At 35.0% G+C, this 17,500-nt stretch overlaps 2 protein-coding genes across 2 annotated transcripts in view; one reads left to right on the top strand and one right to left on the bottom strand.

Annotated features, from left to right (window-relative positions):
• LOC113829339 (transmembrane protein 179) overlaps positions 1-6,234 on the top strand; it is a 15,703-nt gene extending 9,469 nt beyond the window's left edge. The window contains exon 5 of the mRNA XM_070130224.1: positions 1,536-6,234. Within this exon, the coding sequence (XP_069986325.1) occupies positions 1,536-1,691 (156 nt within the window). The 3' untranslated portion in view covers positions 1,692-6,234. The remainder of the gene's footprint in view (positions 1-1,535) is intronic.
• A 1,763-nt stretch (positions 6,235-7,997) lies between these two features.
• LOC113829340 (cytochrome c oxidase subunit 6A, mitochondrial) lies at positions 7,998-15,155 on the bottom strand. The gene is made up of 3 exons (XM_027382496.2): positions 15,000-15,155; positions 9,216-9,355; positions 7,998-8,262 (listed from the first exon to the last, which is right to left on the bottom strand). The coding sequence occupies exons 1-3, from the start codon at positions 15,088-15,090 to the stop codon at positions 8,173-8,175; spliced, it is 321 nt and encodes a 106-aa protein (XP_027238297.1). The 5' UTR covers positions 15,091-15,155; the 3' UTR covers positions 7,998-8,172.
• Between the last annotated feature and the right edge of the window lie 2,345 nt (positions 15,156-17,500).

Below are 17,500 nucleotides of genomic sequence, written 5' to 3'. Positions count from 1 at the left end.
GAAGTACTCAGTGAAGACAGATGACATTTTTACATCATGGTAATGTCCAGCCAGAATTCCAGATGGCACTTATCCCTTAAAGGGGTATGATGTTCTCTATTCTGTACTATAAATGCATTATGTTTTATGACTCTGATGGTGTTAGTTCTAGAAGTACAGTATTCCAAACTTGGCATAAACCCTCATTTCTCAATACTTTCCTTGAAGAGCAATAATTGGCTTGTCCCGAGTAAAAGAGGAAGGATGAGGAACATTGTTTTTATTATGTGCCAGTGACCTTGATATTAACCCATTGCATGAGGGTCTCTCACATTTTGTTTGTGGACCAAAATCTTCCATTCATGGCCTACATATGGTACATGGTACACTCCAGCCTCGTTTACCAGCAGAAATAATGCAGTAGCCCCTTCCTAAAGGCTCACTGAGTCATTCTCCCTCCCTGTCATTAGCTATTTGGTAACAGTATTCCATGGCATAATTCTCCTGTTGCCACGGCCCTCAACCAAAATTTTACATGATGAGACTTTCCTGTTAGCTGCCCTTTGTCTAGATTTTTCATGTTGAGACCTCCTTGTCACCCAGTTCCAATGGCTTAATTCCAGTATGGGAACATATGTATTCTCTGATCATTCGGTTGAAAAGCAGAAATTTTATCTAATTTATGATGAACCGTATCCATGTTAACAAATGTAGAAAAGGTATGAATGAGACTGGATATCTTCACAATACAAGAGATGTATTTGACTGCTTTCGATTACGTCTTCATCAGAAATACATGTATTTCTGATGAAGACGTAATCGAAACCGGTCAAATACATCTCTTGTATTGTGAAGATATTTCAGCATACTCTGATCATTAAAAAGGTGAAGATCTGATTCAAAAAAGCAAATATATGAATAGCTGTAACACCTTGCCACTACCTGTGGTGATACTGTATTTCAGGTATTTTGATTAATGTTAAAAAGGGTGTCAGTTATTTTAATATGAAAGGAGCTTAATGAAACTTTATATAATGTCTGTTAACTGGTGAACTGCTAGGTATATACTGATGAGAATGTACCTTTATCTGTCATCATGAGACAATTTTTTTTTTTTTAATCATCACAATCAGTTGCATAACATAGTTCCAGAAAGATATACATCTAGAACATCAAACAGCATAGATTGTTGGTGAAGATTGAAGATTTCATGTTTCATGTGAAGGCAGCAGACTTTGTGTACACGAAGTAGTTTATTCTATATTAGATGCCAAAATGCAGTGTGCATTGTACAAATACATCTGTTTTAGGAGAAAAATATGCTGGTTGTGTTGAGTACAGTTCCATAAGACAGAGCTGATTAATGCTGTGTTGTGTTTGTGCACAACTATATTTCATTAGTATGCTTATTATATGCACACAGATATATGACAAAAAAGTATTTATAAACAGAGTTAGCTTTATTTGGTAGTATTATTTTTAATTCTTAATTTTCTTTTATTTAAAAAAAAAAATGAACAATGAGAAATTGGTAATTCGATCCTTCCCCTTTGCAGTTTGGAGCATGGACTCTGTGGGTCTGCTGGGTAGGACTGGCAATGTTCTCCTGGTTGAAGCTATGGAAGTACCACCAGCAAGAAAACATCCGCGTCTCCATGGCCAGGGAGCGAGCCAGACTTGTCAGAGACAGACACGTTAGACTTACAGAATAGAAGAGGTCCTCTGTTGCACAAGAAAGCCATGTTGAGAAATAAGTAATAGAAGAGTCCATGTCTTTAGAGAGCAACTTGAATTTCCTTATTTGTTCACAGTGATGGAGTGAACCTCTCAAAGTGTAGCTGTCAGTATGGTAAAGTATTAGGTGTTCATTCTGGTAACTGACTGAACTGTTCAGTCAAAGAAGGGTAGACAGTCATTTCATGGATTTTCTGATTCCCAACCCAACAATGTATCATAGCTAGAAGTACTATTTGAAATAATTACCAAAAGCTCAGACGTGTAATATTATCCGGATATATATTTTTTGAATTAACCAGGGTACTTGTTGGAAAATAAACATACATTATTTTTTACTTGTGGTGAGTAAATGAGCAATTTTAGTGCTTGTCAATTATTGCTAGTGATGTAGTCTACCTACTTTGCTTAATCCAATTAGAACAGTTTTATGCTCTTTCACATGCCTTCAGCTTTTAAAAAATAATAGTCATGAAACTATTGTAAAATTTTATATTGTATAATTACAGCATGTCACTACATATATTTCCAGCATGAGACTGGCTTACATATCATTACATAGCTCTGATGAGTGATTTTTGAGATTTTGTTTGACATGTTACAATTTAGAGTATCAAATTTTGTAACAAATCTTCATTCATTTTACAAATAACCAATCAATGTATTAGTTAATAATGAAAAGTTACTCATTATTCTCCTGATTATACAATGATTATGATATTCAGAGTGCACCCGTTTTGACTGAATGAAGGACCATTCTTGTAGAATTGCTCATGGCCTTTTAGCAGTATTAGAATACCACCTATGAAATGAGGTACTGAAAATGTAGAAAATGTCAGTTTTGATTGCATGTATCTTGCAAAGGATCACAGGAAGATGGTAAACTGCCATTTCAACTATCCTTACCCGCCATTTGAGTTTTCCACGAAAAAATAACTAAAGAGCTACTTTGTATGGTGCCCATTGAAAAGGTCAGCTTTGAGTACTTGACACTTTTGAAGTGGTTTGTTCCGTGATCAGAAACCCTTAGAGGAGTTCCAAAATATACTGTGTTTAATCATTTCTGGGTCTTTGGCATTTCTCTTCAAAGTAGGATCTGCTTATGTCTTCATGAGAGAAGGTGGGAAGTGTTATATGGGTGTTTTATACTGTTCTAGAATCTGCCAAACTTTTCTTCATATTTTAAGTCAGGTAATAGATATAATGAAAGTTATGCATGGATTGCACATGGGTTCTCTTTTTTATAAGATTTATATTTTTGTCCATAGGGGAAATAGTGCCAAATTGAGCAAGTTTAATATTTGTATGTCCTTGGTTTCTACCATGTAGTCATATTGTTTTCAATGTTTTGTTTTCTTTTTTATTCTCTCAAGTTAAATGTCCTCATCATGTAATAAAAATGTAATATCCAAAGGGTTAATTAGCTCAATGTTGTATTAACTTGTAAAGTCCCTGCAGCATTGAACTACTTTTCCAGATAAGAAGGAACAAAACAGCTCCTGATATGGCTTTCCCATCTTTTATGCTTATTTGCCAAAGGTTACAAACACTTCCAGGGTTTATGGAATTAATTGACATATATTAGTTTCATAACCTAACTATTGATATAAATACTGAAGGGTTAAACCCAAATAATAAATTAAGTCTAATTTTGTTTGAAAAAACTTCCCATATGGAATTAGCAATTTATATAGGGTATTAAAGCAATGATATCACTCAGTTCTCAGTTCCAAGGACCTATTTAAACTAACTTATCAAAATCAGTGTAGTTGTATAGAGCTTTCCCCCTTCTTCTTCTTCTACTTCTTGTTATGCAGTGAGGCCTATCTTTGAGTACATCTAAAGGACTCGGCTCCATAATTAGGAGAAAAAAAAATGAAGTTTTACAGATGTAAGACTATCATTATATTTTTGTTCCCTCTTCATTTTATGCGGGTAAAAATAATCCTTGAAATAATATTGGATTCTGCTTCAAGTTCTTTGGTACCATTTGAATATGTTCTAACAGTGCTTCTAGCAGCTTTTCACAGTATTGACAAGCCTTCTTAGTTATTTTCTGTTTATTTGTTCTCCCCCTGCTTTTTTTTCTTTCTTTCTTTCTTTTCTTAAGGTATTAGAAGTCACTTTTCCTTCCATCTTTCTTTAAGGCAACTGGTGGAAGACTCAAGCTAATGTTTGGTAAATTAACTAATGTGAGCATGCAATGAACCCACATGCTAAAATATAGTCTTTTAATGTCAGGCTAATTGTAACAGCAAAAATACGAAAGGCAAGGGTTTTGTACGCCATCGTGTTTATCCTTCATCTCTCCTTTAGGGGAGTGGGGGAGTTAAAGATTTACTTGGAAGTGAAAGTAATAAGTTGGGACATCATACACTTTGTTTAATTTACGAGTGGTTGTTTTTCCTCTTTTATTCTATTAACAAAGATAATGTAGGTAGAATGCTAAAATTTTGAAGACCAAAGAATTTTTTTCTTTCTTTTTATAGGTTTCAAAAACATTAATAAAGCTCAATCTGTTAAAGGCAAATGCTTTATTGCTGTATATAGTTATTAGTGAACTAGAATGTAAAAAAAAATATATATATAGAGATATTTGGTTTCAAATAGATTAGGTTGTCTTCATTGTACTACTTTTTCTTCAGTAATAAGACTATTTCTTCAATAACATATCCATGAAAGAGAGATGAATGGAGTATATCATGTAAAACTTATTTGAAAAACATTAGAAGAGTGCTTATAATTATACAGGTTTAGTTTATTTAACAATGCAGATGCATTGTTAAATGAGGATTCTTGTATGCTTTTTGCTCTCCTATTTTTCTATATTGCAATTAGAAATTTAAAAGTTCCATCCTTAGTATACTGCAGAATAAAATTCTACTAAATGTACTAGCATTTTTTTTTACAATTAGTGCATAGGTAATTTTGTAATACAATAGATTGTTAAAAAAGTCCAATCAGATTTAGAATATGGAAACCCCAAAAGTTCAAATGTTGGTAATGAATTTTTTTTTGTGACAAACATTTTTCTTTTTATCCTTGTGCATTCAACCATCCATGCTCTAGGATAAAAAAAGTGAAAACATGACTTCATGCTTGACTCATTAGTGTTGGGTACCTGCACAGTCCACTGTACATTTTTTTCTGACGGCTTCATAATAAAGCCAAGACTTCATAAGTACTAAGTCCAATCTATGTAGCCTCACCCGTTCCTTGAATTTTTGCAATAGTTTTAATTCTAATGCCAAAAATATCATTAGTGAAGTTACTATTGTAATAACTGACTAAGCTTTATGGAGGCTTCCATGTGAAATTTCAAGTGATAAATTAAAATCAGAGGTGACAGGGCATGCATAACACCCTCCCAGGATCAACAGATTAAGTAGAATAAGAGATTTCCATTCCAGTTAATTTGAAAGTAAAATATCAGTCCAGAATTAAAAGTACTAATACAAGTCTGAAATGAGGAAACTTAAGTGACATCACAGATATGATTCTCAGTAACAGTTATAAAAGAACTCTGTATATACTCAAGTCCCGAGGATCTGGGAGGCCAACATTTATGAGCTCATGGAGCTACATCCTCAGGTTAACAGAATAAGCTAAATAGCTCAGATTACCAAGGATGTGATCAGATTATAAAATTTATCTAATGGATGCAAAAGGCATGCGCTTGATTTGTATCTTTCACATTGTATCATATAATGCTACATGTTTAAGTACAGGAAAACAGTATTGAACAAATGCTGCTAATGGTAGATTTGTTTCATAATTTTATTGAGAATTAATATTTAGCACTGAATATATTGCATTAAGTATATATAGCTATTGAGAACAGTTAACAAATTTGCAATAACATTTAGGTGCTAAACAGAAGCTAAACAAACAGTTACTTTCATATCCAATGTTAGATTCCAAGCAGACTTTTTTTTTTTTTTTATGTCACAAATGTAATTATACTCTTTTTATTGGGGCAAAGAATGCACTTGACAGTATGGGGACAATTGGGCTAACAAATGGTGATGACAATTATTTGGTAATTGACGGGTTTTGCACACAACCAATCATCCCCAACTGCTCAAATGCTCCTCTCTTCACTAATAAAAATGAAGTGTAATATGAATTTAGTGCCTTTCTTGGGAAATAAATTTTGTATTAAACAAACTCGAGCTCATGTCTTAAATTGCAACTTTCTTTGCTATAGGATTTGATAAATTTGGCAGGGATGCACATGTATGAGATTGTATGTATGTTTGTGTGTAAACTGCTGTAATATACTGGGAATGCTTTATAGAGTACTGGTATCCTGGTCAGAGGTTAATTTTTAATGACAATGCATCTGATATAGTGGGTGGTATCATATGGGACATAGATTATGGAAATATTCACTGTAATTTTCTAAGAAATAATTCATAATTCTCTATGTAAGGAAGCGAGCAGGTAGCATAGTGTACCCTTTTTTAGTAGCAGAAAATGTTAGTTTTGTCCATTTGATGTCAGCAATAAATACAGTGCGTGTATAATATTTTATTTTCCTTCAACTGTTCCCAGAGTCGAACTATGGATTCAAATTTTATCAAATGTAAATAAGAAATATGCAGGGCATATAATTAAAAAGTTTGTTCACTGCCTAAATTCAGGTTCTAATCAGTAAGACTTGACATCATTGTGTGTAGGTAAAATGTAATGCACACTTTTGCATACTATTTACGCAAAATAAAAACATCTATTGGGCTTATTGCCTTTACATTTACACCAAGAATTAGGGCATTATTTACATACATTCCATCCCCTCAAAACTGATACTTTTTCACTCCATGAAAAAATGAAAATGAAAAATCTTTGCTGGACACCCCTATTATGGCATTTTCAGAGAAACCAGCACACCCATGAGGGGATGGTAGAGGTAGGAAAACTGATAACTGATTTCCATATGGATTTGGTTATTAAGCCAGTAGCTTTCTCAGCTCTGACACCACTTGAATGTATGAATGAACCCCATCTGAAACACTAAACCTTAGACAAAAAGTAAAAACATGACTTCATGCTTGATCTATTGGTATTGGGTACATGCAGTGCCCACTGATCGTGCCTGCTGATGTGGACAGGCTGGAAGATAAAACAATGCACTTGATTAAATATCTTCCAAACAGTCATTGTTGCCATGTACTTGACATATATATCTGCTTTTAAAAAATTATGTATTGGCTTCTCAATAAATTACAAAATGAATGATAAAAAAGTTTCCCTATACACAAACAAATTTCTGAAGAAGTGTTAATAGTCTATGTTGTCTTGCACACACGAAGTTACTGTGTACACAGGAGACTGGACGTGTGCACGCCTAAAGGCCTGTCCACACGAGTGGGCATGATTGACAAGCACATGTGGACCAACTGGGTTACATGACAAGCACTCTATGCAGTTCACCACAGGCTGAAATGCTTGGGATAAAATTGCTTTATAGTTCTGTCCGATTAACAAAAGCCTTTGCAAATCTTTAGCTCCTATGTAGCATTATTGACCAACTGACTAAAATCGTAAAGGCTCTCAGAGAAAGTTGTCATCAACCACACCAAAACTATGAAATATAAATATAAATGATATACATATCCATACATATATATGCATATACATACATATACACACATACATACACACACATACATACATACATAAACACACATACATACATACATAAACACACATACATACATATATAAACACATACATACATATATAAACACATACATACATATATAAACACACATACATACATACATAAACACACACATACATACAATCACATACATACACACACATACAATCACGTACATACACACACATACATACAATCACGTACATACACACACATACATACAATCACATACATACACACACATACATACAATCACATATATATATATATATATATATATATATATATATATATATATATATATATATATATATATATATATATATATCACTTTTCTTTAAGAATAAAACTAGTGATACAAGACAAGATTAAGAATGGCTCTCTGTCTCTCTCTTGAAGACCCTACAATGTTTTACAAACTTTGGCACAACTGATGTTTAACGTATTCTTGTGTATATTTAAAGTTTGTTTTATTTGTCTTCTTGGGTAGAACTGATAATTTTACAACTTGTATTCTTGTGTACAATTAATAGTTTTATAAATTGTATTCTAGTAAACTAGAGATACATCTGCCTTGTCTGCATTTAAGTCATATCACCAAGGAAAACAAGAAACAAAAACATACATTTACACTTTTATTTTCCAATTATGTATCATAAGAAGAACTCATACTTGGACTCTCAAACTCTGTATGTACATAATAAGTCACAGATGAAAAATAAAATTACCTTCGTCTCGTAATACAATTTACATTTAACTTACAATCATATCTAAAATCAAAGTGTCTTCAGAGGATTTTAGTGCTCGTCCTCTTCATATCCATCAGGAAGAGCATTAGCATGGGAATTGTGGAAGAGTGACTTCTGTCCTTCTCCCCATGGGAATCGCTGAAATGTAAAAAAAAAAATATATATATATACACACAATTAAGTATATACAAGTAAATGAGACTATTTTTTCTTGGGTCAATTCAGGAAATTATAATGAGGTAATTAATACTATGCTATATCAATAATCCTACAGATGCCATGGCCACAAACTTGAATCTGAAGTCTCAATAACCAGCCATTGCCTACCACAACCACTGCCGAGAAACCAGCAAAGACCATTTCAGTTTTATCCCAAAAATCAATCATCCAACTAGTGACTGTTGGACCAGTGATGCACACAATATGATGCATAGTGGAAAGCATAACCAACCACATTGCACTAGTCTCTCTGCCCTTCATGCAACTTGTGTCTTGCTTTCCAGAGTGTTCAAGTTTAACCTGTGTAGTTTGCAATTTTCTTACGGCATTGATAATACTCATTAAGCATAAACAAGTAAACAAGGCTGCCAGTGCCTTGGGTAAGTAATAGAAGTTATTATTCAAATATTTATTTACTTTTGTTTGTATACTATTTTTCCATTCTTTTCTTGGGTTGGGCTGGTTTTGGGGGCAGGATTAAAATGAATTCTTTTGTCTTTTCACATCAAGTGGCTTGGCATTTATCCTACACATTGTAAAATAAATCTTTTATTAACCCATTAACGGGTGTCCCACATATGAGACACCCGAAAAAATAAACATTGCCGGCCGGCCCGCCAGTGTGACGCTGTATCGGGGCTCGCGCTCCGACTGAGCAGCAGGCCACAGCCAGCGGGTGGGCAGAGTCCAGGGCAGCCCCACCCGCCAATTTTGTAGCCACCCGGAAATGTTTTTTCGGCTTCAAAATATACTGGCCTAAATGGGTTAAATTTAAACCAACATTATATAGGAGATATCTGTATACACAAACTGACCTAGTTCTATATCCTTATACTCAACTGCCAAAAAGTTGCATGGAATTAATAACTCACCTTGGTTCGAAGTCGCAGGTGTTCATAAGCAATGAATTCTGGCCGTGCTTCATGTTCTGCCATGAAAGCGTTCACCATGCAGAGTGCCACAGCAGGAAGAGCAACCAAAAAGGACAGCATCTTCCATTGCTTCACGCCACCTGTTGTAAGAAAAAGAAAAAAAAACAAACTCAGCATTGGAGGCTGATGGTACTATTCAGTCATATCAGTGGGGTGGGGAGAAGAGGGGACTGCCCATTAACCTTTCCAGGGGCACTTTCAAATAAGAACAACATTCCTGCCTAAAACTATTGGATAAATTATTGAGAAATGTTAAAATGTAGAGAGAAAATAACATTGCAAAGGAGAGGGAATAGCCTTGTCACTGCACAAATTATTCACAAGCGCCCAACCTATAAACCACACAGGCACATTGTCGTAAAGCAACTGGATCCAAGGAGTTAGAGTATAGCCTATCCACCCAAGGCAACAAGACTGTCACTAACAGAAGGGTTGCCGCAGCATAATTTCTATATATTTAGATAATAGAGAGGAATCAATCATCAAAATCATCACAATCAATTAGGCAAAGGGATTCTGTAAAATTACCTCTGTATTATGGCAACAGTCTGGGTTATCTGTTTGAAAAACTTTTTTTTTTAACATTAAATAAATCAATCTCTGATTAATCTTTACTGTACAGATACACTAAGACTGGGCAAATCAAAGATGATATTTCTATAGAGGAAAAAAAGTTGTGGTATAAATTAACGAGGGCAACACGTGGAGATAGAGGGGAAATGGACATCATCTTGCAGAGCATAAGAAATAGAATAAGAAACGGTAGAGGTTCAAGACTGCGACGCGCGTAGAGAGAGGAAAATGGACACCACCATCTTATAGAACGGGAAAAATAGAAGGGGATAGCGTATAGTTTAAGATGCACTGGCCTTGTAGTCACCGCTAAATGACGAAAATATAACACGCGGCCGCCTTTCAAATTCAAAGTCGATGAGCTTGTTTATCTTGCTAGGAAAAACACGACACTGACCCACGAACGCATTTTTGCGTTCGCGAGCTACTCCATGTATCATTATGCGCTTGTCAAAACGATATTTGGCTAATTATCTGTGTCTGCTGGTACGCATATATACCTGTAAAGTCTTTTAGTAATGTTATTATACTTCATTTGCATATTTTTATATTTATCTATACCCTCAAATCGAATCCTGCGCATCGAGTGTTTCACACTTTCTTGCACCAGCCACAGGTTGACAGCTCACCAACCCGCACATTTCGAGATTGAAAGCCGGTGAGAAATGTTGCATTTCTAGTGTTGTGTTGATTCTGGGTTCTTTTTTAAGACCTTTACAGTGGCATCGAAGAATAATTAGACTTCAGCAACCATCCCAGTTTTATATCTGAGCCCATCAAGAGCTCTAAAGGAGGAAAAAGGTGATTAAATCGAAGCAATACCAACAGTACAAAGAAACGAAAGTTTCACGTTTCCGGATATAAAGGTATTTGGTTTATTATTTTACGGTGTGAATGCAGCTCTGTCTTGCCGTACATACCATGGTGGAGAGAATGTGTCCTGGGGGGTGTTGGGGGGCTTGCCCCCCATCAACCCTCCCCTCAGGCAATGCCCGAAGGGCACGCCTACTCACGGCAATTTATATTGATATATTAGATTGGTTTATTGGTCAATACGTTTTTGGGGGTTAGAACATGTGAATTCCCGGAGAGTTTTACAGAAATGTGGGTTGGGTTCCCGTAGAGTTTTTGATTTATTTCGCGTCAGTCAGTAAACTTTCAAAGATGGCGGTTACACCCGTAGAGTTTCATTGGCCGATTTTAAGAGCTTTTTGTGCTAGTTTTATGCATTTTTGATCGTTATTCTTCTTATTTAAGCTTGTTTTACCCCATAATTTCCCTGATATACTTCATGCCCTCTCCTGCTAACGGGACTATCAAATCAAGATCGTCGATGGAGAAATGGCACTCGATCTCTTGAACGATTCATTCACAAAAGAAACAACGCCGAAAATCGATGAAATCATAGGATTTCATGCAGAAAAACATCATTTTTTTCCGACTTAGTCTCTGCGAGGGTGCATCGCGGTCTTCAGCAATTACCTAAGAAACAACTTCATTTATACTGCTGCAGTCACATAATTACCGGTAAATGACAAAACTGTCCACTGCATATCACCACTCAGAATCAAAGTCCATAAACAGTTCTTAATGCCTGTTTTCCATAGGTTGGCATGAAGTGCTAATAAATAGGGGGTACAAGAGGCCTGTCTAAGGAATAAATAGAAGGTAAGAATGGTTAGGCTGGGTGTCTGGGTTCACATGATACCCTGGTTTTGAGACTTGGTCTCTGGAGGGTGCGTCGCTCTCATTAGCAATTACCAAAGATGTACTTACTAGTACAAGAAATAACCTTCAGACACAAACACTAACGGCACAAATAAAGGGCGGAAGGAAAAAAAATGCAAGAAGCACCTTTCTCATCCACTCTGTACTGGTTCTATTTTGTCATGCATACCAAGGTAAAGACCATGTTTCCCTGGGGGTGATGGGTGGAAGAGCCCCCTAACAACCCTCCATTCAAAGGACACGCCCAGGCATAGCTACTTAGCTTGTTAAATCAGTTTCTGACGGAGTTGGGAGTGTGTCCATACAGTAAAGAATTACACACTTTCTTGACTTTTTCAAATTCAATGTTCTCATCCAGTGCCATAATAGATGTTACCGAGAGTGACACAACCTCCCAGAAACTATATTGAAAAAAATTGAGGTTTTTCTGCAAGAAATCAAATTTCATAAATTTTCGGCATTGTTTGTTCTGCAAATGAATCATCGAGGAGATTGAGTACCATTTCTCCAACGATCTTGATCGTGAAGTATATCTGGGAAAATACGGGGTAAAACAGGCTCAAATAAAAAGAATGAGGAAAAATGCATTAAACCAGCACAAAAAATGCTTAAAGTCAGCTAATGAAACTACACTATGGGTTGGCCCAACCTTCGGTAAAATCTACAGGAATTTACACTTTTCAAACCCCACAAAAAAACGTACTGACCAATAAACCAACCTAATCAAACAATTTAAGTTCCCATGACTAGGCATGTCCCAAGAAACATTCTCATCACCTCGGTATGTACAGCATGATAAGAGCTTCATTCACAACAACAAATCATAAACTAAATACCTTTATATCTGGAAACTACAATCTTTTGTTTGTTTCTTTCTACTTTCTGGATTACTTTTTTCCGGAAAATAGGGCTTTTGATGGGCTCGGATATCAAACTGGGATGGTTACTAAAATTCATTTCTCTTTTGCTGCTACTGTATAGTCTTAGGAATAACCTAGAATGAATGCAACACTAGAAACATAGATAGAGGGAAATAGACACCGCCATCTTATAGGGAAGAAAAAATAGAAGGGGATAGCATATAGTTTAAGATGCGCAGGCCTCACAGTCACCATCAAATGACGAAAATATAACATGCGACCGCCTTTCAAATTCAAAGTCGATGAGCTTGTTTATCTTGCGAAGAAACACATGACACTGGCCCACGAACTAGTCCGTGTATTACATGCTTTTCAAAACGATATATGACTAATTATCTGTGTTTATGCCTTTAAAGTCTTTTAGTAGTGTTATTATACTTTAGTTGCATATTTTTATATTTATCTCAACCCTCATATAGAATCCTGCGCATTGAGTGTTTCGCACTTCCTTGCGCCAGCCACAGGTTGACAGCTCACCATACCACTCACTTCGAGCTTGAAAGCCGGTGAGAAATGTTGTATTTCCAGTGTTGTGTTGATTCTAGGTTCTTTTTAACTTTTACAGTGGCATTGAAGAATAATTAGACTTTAGTAAATATCCCAGTTATATATCTGAGCCCTTCAAGAGCTCCAAATGATGAAAAAGGTGATTAAAATCGAAGCAATCCCAACAATACAAAGAAACGAAAGTTTCACGTTTCCGAATATAAAGGTATCTGGTTTATTATTTTACTGTGTGAGTGCAGCTCTGTCTTGACGTACATACCATGGTGGAGAGAATGTGTCCTGGGGGGTGTTGGGGGGCTTGCCCCCCATCAACCCTCCCCTCGGGCAGTGCCCGAAGGGCACGCCAAGTCACGCCAATTCTTTTGATATAATAGGTTGGTTTATTGGTCAATATGTTTTTTTAGTGGGATTGGAACATGTGAATTCCAGTAGAGTTTTTGACTTCTGGCGTGTCAGCCCGTAAAATTTCAAAGATGGTGGTTACATCCGTAGAGTTTCATTAGCCAATTTTAAGTGTTTTTTGTACTGCATTTTAGATCGTTATTATTCTTATTTAAGCTTGTTTTGCCCCCATAATTTCCCTGATATACTTCATGCCCTCCCCTGCTAACGGGAATATCAAATCAAGATCGTTGATGGAGAAATGGTACTCGATCTCCTGAATGATTCATTCGCAGAAGAAACAACGCCGAAAATCGATGTAATCATAGGATTTCATGCAGAAAAACATCAATTTTTTTTCGCCTTATTCTCTGGGAGGGTGCGTCACTCTCTGTAACAATTACCAATGGTGGCATCCATTTCACTCTATATCCGCACATTGCTATAAGTAACCTATTCTCAGAAAAGAAGCAACAACATAGAAAAATAGTGGCATGCACATCTGTCAGCATTTTCATAGCAGATACTTGTTTAAATAATTTTCTGGAATATATCCAGCAAACAGATCACAATAATTTCAGCATCATTGGATTCCTCTCACTGTTTAGTTTCCAAATATGTAGAAATTGTTGCATGGAAACCCCCAAACACCCAAATTCTTGGCCCCAATAGCTGGGGAGGGCATGAGAGATACCAAGGAAATTGTGGGGTAAAATGTAAATAAGACACAGAATCAGTCACTATATTGTCTGATGTAGGGGCTGTGCCCCCTGCAAGCCACCCAACCTCTGCCCTGGAAAAAGAATACTCCATGTAGTAACACAAGAGAGAGCGTCAGATAAACTTCATGGAGGATTCTTTGTTTTCCTGGGTGGGGGTTGGGTAGCAGAGCCCCCCCCCCCATAAGGGTGCTGCAGCAGGCATAGCCTCCTGCATTAGACAATATAGTGTGATTCTGTATCCATCATTTACATTTTATAATATTCCTGGTCACCTTTCATGCCCTCCCCTGCTATCGGGGCCAAGAATGTGGGGTTGAGAGGGGCATCCGCACAATAAAATATATATAACTGCATTGTAGACTGTGAACGGAAATCCAATGATACTGAAAACATTGTGACTCGTTTGGCGGACGTATTCCACAATGTTACCCCTGCTTATTCCAACAGAAAAACCATAATAATCAATATCACTAAAGGGCAAGCCACATTCAACCTAAAGGCAACTAATAAGGTTTCGATAATGTAGCAAACCACCAGCAAACACATGCTATAAAAAAAACTATCACAGAAATACGACACTAGTCTATTAAAGACAAGACAATAAAATGAACAAAAGTGTTTTCCCAGGTGTGGGGCACAGACGATCTTCATTCAACAGACTGTGAACTACGAAAGAAGTCTCGCCATACCCTTAAATCTTTTAAGACTTAACCACAGTTAGCGCATCAAGATCACATCTTCGGCAATACAAAAATAAACAAAAAAATGTTTGTGATTTCGAAGAATTGAGGTCGTTTCGAAAGGCAAGTTGCCGGTTTCTCGATTTGTGTCTAATCCCATTGGTTCTCCCAAACTTTCTACAACCAAAACGATATACCAGTTTATTAGCTTACCGTCATGGGCTGCGCCGCCTCCACTAGCAGAGGCATTGCGGAGAGTGGTGGAAATATAGCGACGAGCGAGAGTGGTGAGAGAGGCGGCCATTTTCGTTGCGATCAGCTGGTGGAGTGAGGCAAGGCCAGAGGCGGAATCAAGCCAGATCTCTGGTCTACCTAAATATAGCTCTTAAAAATCGTATTGTGAGATTTGATTATATTTTAGATTTTTAATAATTTTATTTTCAATTTTTTGTCTTTAAAATATCAAAATATTTTTTAAATGAGGGTTTTTAATATTGACCAATAAAAGAATCTCCTTTGATGTCAGCAAAATACGCAATCACGTACACAATAAAATTGATATGAAACAAGTATCAGAATATACACACATATAGATATAAGAGCATAGTTATATATATGGTATGTTTTTCTATACAGAAATAGTCAATATGTCTCAAAGTTAATAATTTTAGGTACAACTAAATGTTTGAGTTAACCCTTATCAACTTTACAACTACATTTTCTTTGACTATCTCCATGATGTCAATTTTCTATCACGTAAACTAAGGACTATAAAATAGATTATTTGTGAATTATTTGTTTTTTTCGGGTTAATGTCTGAGACATATCCAAGTTTCATATGGATCAATGTAAGGAGTTTAGTTTAGTTTTGGTGTTACCTGCTGTTCAATGTTAATTAATATTTATGCTATATTGAGATGTTTCGACATTATATGAATATGAGAGGCACTTTAATCTAGCCTTAATGCAAACAGAGTACGTAAAGCAGTCTTGAGATACTCTAAATAACGAGTAGTATTTTTAAGATATGATACGTTAACACATAGTTATGCTGCTCATTCATTACCCTTTTCTTTACAGAGAGAAAATTCCCTGTATGCAGATCGTCGTTAGTGCGTATAATATGGCAGTACAGATTAGGAGTCGTGTAAGATCTCGCCACTTTGAACTAGTGCCCAAAATTGTGTGATAGAAAATGGTTTATCGGGACCAGTTGTATGTGAGGAATAACTGTTCTATTTACGCATCCTCAGCATTGCATTTGTCAAAGAACAAGAAAAATGGTATACTTCATCTTGGTGTAACATGTATTACTATAAAAAAAAATTGGCTTCATGTCCACATTCCTTAAAGATCCATTATTCGGTTATGTTTGGCAAAACTTTGGTTTGACGCTCATTCAGCTACAATGCATTGCTTATTGATTTATAACCATAGAGTATTTTGGAATTCAGCAACTGAAAATCTACAGAGAATTTTTCTGTTCAAGTTGACTTAAAATCACCTTTATCTAAATGCATTTCATCGACCTTTTAGCTTTTTCTTTAAATTCTTCGTTATTTCTGCTAACTCGAATGACATTTTTGCCAGTGACCTTACGTGCACAAATGCTTGTCTTTTATAGGCCACACCAATTTTTGACCTCTGTGACGTGGTTCGTAAGGTTTCCCATGTCAACTATATCACTTGGGTATATACTGTGTTCCATTATATTTCTTGTATTGTGAGTGTGGTTGTAGTGGTATTACGAAGACAAACAAACAGGAGATTTGAAGCTGTGACACAGAGAAGGTGAAAGATAATGATGATAATGATGGCAGTAACAGTAATAGGTTTAAAATGATGATAAGATTTATGTTATTATTAAAATTATATTATTTTATAATGATTATATTAAAATTATGATTATATTAGATTATTATTATATTAAGTATAATTATATTAATTTATTATTATATTAAGTATAATTATATTAGATTCGTATTATTATATTATATATTATATATTATATTATATTATATTATATTATATCATATCATATTATGTTATGTTATATAATATCATATATATTATATCATATTACAGTATATTATATTGTATTATAATATAATATGATATAATTATAATTATAACAATATTATTTCATTATAATCTATGATAATATCATCATTGTTGTATAATAACAAAAATGATGATATTATCATAAACACTATTATTGTTGTTGTTGTTGTTATCGTTATTGTTTTTATTACTGTTATCATTTTACTACTATTGTGACTATCATTATCATTACTATTATTATCATCATGATTATTGTTATTTTTATCATCACTCTCATCATCATCATTATTATTATTATCAGTATTATAATTATCATCATCATCATCGTCGTCATTGTTATCATTATTATCACTATCATTATTATTATTATTATTATTATCAGTATTATTATTATTGTTATTATTGTTGCTGTTGTTGTTATTATTATTATCATTATCATTGTTATTAATATTATTGTTATTATCATCATTATTATTATTTTCATTATCATCGTTACTGTTGTTTTTATTATCATTATTACCGTCACCCTCATCATCATCGTCATTGTCATTATTATTATTATTATTATTATTATCATTATTATTATTATTATTATTATTATTATTATTATTATTATTACTATCATCATCATTTGTTTTAACATTATCATTGGT

The sequence above is a fragment of the Penaeus vannamei genome, chromosome 2 (assembly GCF_042767895.1).
Source record: "Penaeus vannamei isolate JL-2024 chromosome 2, ASM4276789v1, whole genome shotgun sequence".
NCBI classification, from domain to species: Eukaryota; Metazoa; Arthropoda; class Malacostraca; order Decapoda; family Penaeidae; genus Penaeus; species Penaeus vannamei.
This window is presented reverse-complemented; position numbering and strand designations above follow the sequence as displayed.

Bases quoted from the DNA above. Each gene is read 5' to 3' on its own strand.
- LOC113829340 (XM_027382496.2), bottom strand. From the start codon at position 15,090: ATGGCCGCCTCTCTCACCACTCTCGCTCGTCGCTATATTTCCACCACT. The intron at 9,356-14,999 runs GTAAGCTAATAA...TTCTTACAACAG, and splicing joins AGGCGGCGCAGCCCATGACG to GTGGCGTGAAGCAATGGAAG. The intron at 8,263-9,215 runs GTGAGTTATTAA...TTTACATTTCAG, and splicing joins ACCTGCGACTTCGAACCAAG to CGATTCCCATGGGGAGAAGG.